The sequence below is a fragment of the Hipposideros armiger genome, unplaced genomic scaffold (genome assembly GCF_001890085.2).
Source record: "Hipposideros armiger isolate ML-2016 unplaced genomic scaffold, ASM189008v1 scaffold_79, whole genome shotgun sequence".
Taxonomy (NCBI): Eukaryota; Metazoa; Chordata; class Mammalia; order Chiroptera; family Hipposideridae; genus Hipposideros; species Hipposideros armiger.
The window spans coordinates 4,566,579-4,570,591 of NW_017731429.1; the positions used below are offsets into that span (position 1 = coordinate 4,566,579).

The 4,013-nt window shown below is 36.9% G+C and overlaps 1 protein-coding gene across 1 annotated transcript in view; it reads right to left on the reverse strand.

Annotated features, from left to right (window-relative positions):
* Positions 1 to 4,013, reverse strand: part of ANKRD42 (ankyrin repeat domain 42) — a gene marked incomplete at its 5' end in the record, with an annotated part of 58,125 nt that overhangs the window by 42,027 nt on the left and 12,085 nt on the right. The window contains 1 exon segment of the mRNA XM_019643474.1: positions 2,573 to 2,750. Within this exon segment, the coding sequence (XP_019499019.1) occupies positions 2,573 to 2,750 (178 nt within the window).

A 4,013-nucleotide genomic window follows, 5' to 3' on the forward strand; every position in this document is an offset into this window, starting at 1 on the left:
TGAGCACTGATTAAGAGCCACTAATTTAAATACTTTGATGCTAAACTAATAAAACTGAAATTTAAACTTCCACTACTTCAAAAGCAGAATCTTTTATTAACTGGGTTTTGAATACAATAAAAGGATTTCATTATTAAAGTAACTAGTTCTAAGCTCCAAATCACATTTCTAATTGCATCTGAGGAGATTCCATCTGAATTTACAATTGGCCCAATTTCTGCATATGGGTTATATCATTTACACAGCACAACCCTCTATATAATATAGAGTAATTGCTTTAAAAGAATTATTAATTTTTTTAAGGTTTTTTTCTACCTCAAGTTTTTTTCTTTTTTAACCAGTCTACATTTACCAGTATCTTAGCAAAAGTTTACTCAGTCATAATTCCTATTTTAGGAAGAATAGTCTCCATGATTTTGTCTGACTCACATTATGATTAGTAATCATCACAAATCATATATTAAGTGCTTACTGTGTTTTAAAAGTCTCTACAAAAAATATGAAAACATATCAACTAAGGGAATTAGAATATTGTAGAGACAAAGATAATCAACTATACAAAGCTGTCTTTGATAAGCAACAACTACACAGTATAATACTAAAAAAAAAAAAAAAAGCACCACAACCGCTCTGAGAAGGAAGAGATCACTTTGTGAAGAAAAGGACAATCAAGGCAGAGGGAATGGCTTGAAATAATGCTTAGAGGAAGGAAAGCATCAAGCAAAGATTTATTTGACCCTGATGTCCCCTAAATTTACTATTGTTATTTTCTCCTCCTTTCACTGCCTACTTCTCAAATTAATACCTCAACTTCAAATCCAACTGCAAACTGGGTGCCATTCCCACCATTACATAGAAATACAGCCAACCTCCCTCTCTAAAGAGCTCTCAAGTTCAACAGCATTTCCTTAAGCTTTATTCCCCTCCGTTGTATCCTGTAACTGATACTCTGCCTAATTCTTAAAATTCTTCCTTGCACAGCCCTAATGGGTCCTGGCTGTCCTCTCTTTCTCCTCCAAATTCTTTACTCATTTCTCTGCCCCCTCGCATCCCTGATAGTAACATTCTTCAGCATTCAATTCTCAATACTCTATACTCTTCTCTATACTTTATCACTCCTAAAATCTTTGTCTCCAGCCCCCTTTCAACTGCCTGGACCTTCTGCAATGAATGACCTACAGGCACCTTCAACTCAAAATGTGCCAAATCGAACTCAACATCTTTCCTCCCAAGTCTCCCCGGCCTTTCAGATTCCCCTAGCTATAGTTTCATAATTATCCATCATTCTGACGCAAAACTTTCAATTCTCGCTATAATCTGTCAATGGCCACTTTGGAAGATGTCTTGAATCACTGTTTCCTTCCCACTGCCACCACCTAATTACACCCTCTATGGTTAGTGATTATACCAAAAGTCTACAACTGGTCTTCTTGCCTCCACTCTCTCTTCATTCTAGGTAATCCTGGAAACATTTCACTAGAATAATTTCCTTCCATACTCCTTTTGTTACTTCATTCTCCTGTTAATGTCTATATGCATGTGTATGTATGTATGTGTATGTACATAAGTATATCTACACATGTAGTGTGTATATAAAACGTCTTTCCTATACACGTGAATTTAAAATCTTTATTCTACTTCAAAGACATTTTACAAATCTAGCTTATCCAAACTTAGTTCATAACAGTCCACACAACAAACTATCTACACGCAAATTTATATAACAGTATATCCCCTGAACACACCTCATTCTTCTAGTTCAGGGACTTCACAAAAAATTATAGCATAGAAGTTAACAGGACAAAGTCTAGGTTCAAATTCTTGCTTTGTCACTTACTTAGCAAGGTACTTAACTCTTTAATATGTTTCCTAATCTGTAAAAAGGGGAACTCATAAGATTGTTGTATTAAATGAGGTAATGTATGGGAGACTGTGATTGACACATTAAAAAGGTTCAACAAATGATAATCATTATTTTTATTTGCTCCTGACATATTCCCTGCCTACGATGCTTCCTTACCTCTTGGAAATCAACTCATTCTTTTAGGCTTAGATTTCCGCCATTTATGATTCTTCTACCTCCTCCTAAGGTCTATAATTCTTCTCATCTATACTTTTCATTAGAACCTTAATCATAAACTGTGCTTTGTATTGTTTTCTAACTCACTGAGTAGAGGTCCTGTTACTCCAAATAGATCTCAGGCTTCTGATATGCAGGAACTATTTCCTTATTTTTGTATTTCTCCAAATTCCAGTGTATTTTAATATATTAGTTAAATTTAGTTACTCTAACAATGTAGATCCTGCCACATATTAATGTGTTATTCTGGCCAAGAAATGCATTAAATAAGGGATTTAGGCATGGCAAGCTATAAAAAAGATAATCTGGGTATGACTGTGACATTCCTTAAAACAATGCAAACAGATAACCAAGTACTTCAAAGAGAAAAGGGTCTCATATCATTTATTTAAGTAGACAGTTGATACCAAAATATCTAAGTCATAGAACCCAGTAAATTTTTGTTTAGAATACAGAAGTAAATCTATGGGATCAAATTATTAGAACAAAAACAGTACTTTATCAGAACTATGCTAAAGTAATTAAACTTGAATTTTTTAAAATTAAACAAATTTATTATTACCTGCATACAAGCATCTTTACCCCTGATTGCAGCTATGTGAGCTGCTGTCCAGCCTCTCATAGTGGCTTGGGTAATATCAGCTCCATGCCAGAGGAGCCAATGAAGACACTAAATTAAGGAAACGGCCATGTTAACAAGTGATAAGGCAGATATTTTCAACATTTTTATATCTTTTAAATTTAGTCTATCATGAAATACTCACTGCAGCCTGAGAAGCATCACCAGTGCATGGGGGAGAGCAGGTGTAAGAAAAACAAAAGCACAAGCACAGTTGATATGGTAGCCAACGTTTGGCCTTATGGTTGGTACACAATAGGGAACAGTGGGAACTGTGACAAACTGGAGACCACATTCTTTGTCAATAAGGTACAGATGTTACTCAATCCCAGCCAGTTGTGGCTGTGAGTGAAATGCTAATCCAAATCTTATGTTTGACCAATACTGTACAAGCCAAACAACACATATCTGTGAGCCAAATTCATTGAAGAGCTGCCAGTTTGCAGCCTCTGCCACAGATTTTTAAATGGGCCCAGAAACTTCTGTATCAAAGCAAACATTGTTAATCANTTCCATCTCAGGTCAATTGGAGAAGAAATGACTGAGACAGACTGAAAACCATCTGTCAATAAAACTTACTTTAATTTCCCCCAAAGGTGCATTATAAGCACCATGAGTGAGCCTATCTTTTGCTCTCTCAGAAATGACACCCCACATACACATTAGGAATGAAAACCCACTTATACCTAGGTTATGAAATGGGGGCTTTGCTCCAGGGCAGCACCTTTTAAAGAAAACACAATATTTTATGCACATGTTAAGTTTCTATCCCATTCACAAATCCCATGGTGAAGAGCTTAACGCCTAGACAACCAGCAGAGATAGATGGAGTGAGATTCTCCAAATACAGGGTAGTGTTTACCAAAGTGGGGACATCTGTATGTGTAAGAGAAACCCCCTTCACATTACCTTTCTTCCTGCCCCATCTACCTCTCTCTCATAAAACTACTGGCACACATGGTGCTTATGATTCTTGAGATACACTATGAACTAAACAAACTTTTTTTTTAATTAATTACTCTTTTTCCTTGTGTTAGTTTTGTTTTGTTTTAATTGGGTGAAGGGAACAGTGTTGGGGAACTGGTGAGGGGGACCAACCAAGTTTTGTTCTTTAATCTTAGTTGTAGAGGGCGCCAGTCGCCATCTGGCTGCCCGTCAGCAGCTCGGGGCTCTAAGCTCAAGGTGCTGTGTTACAATCTTAGTTGTGGGTGGGCATAGCCACCATCCCATACAGGAGTCAAACCAGCAGCCTTGTTGTTAAGAGCGCACACTCTATCCACTGAGCCATCCGGGTGGCAGCTCAGCTCAAGGTGC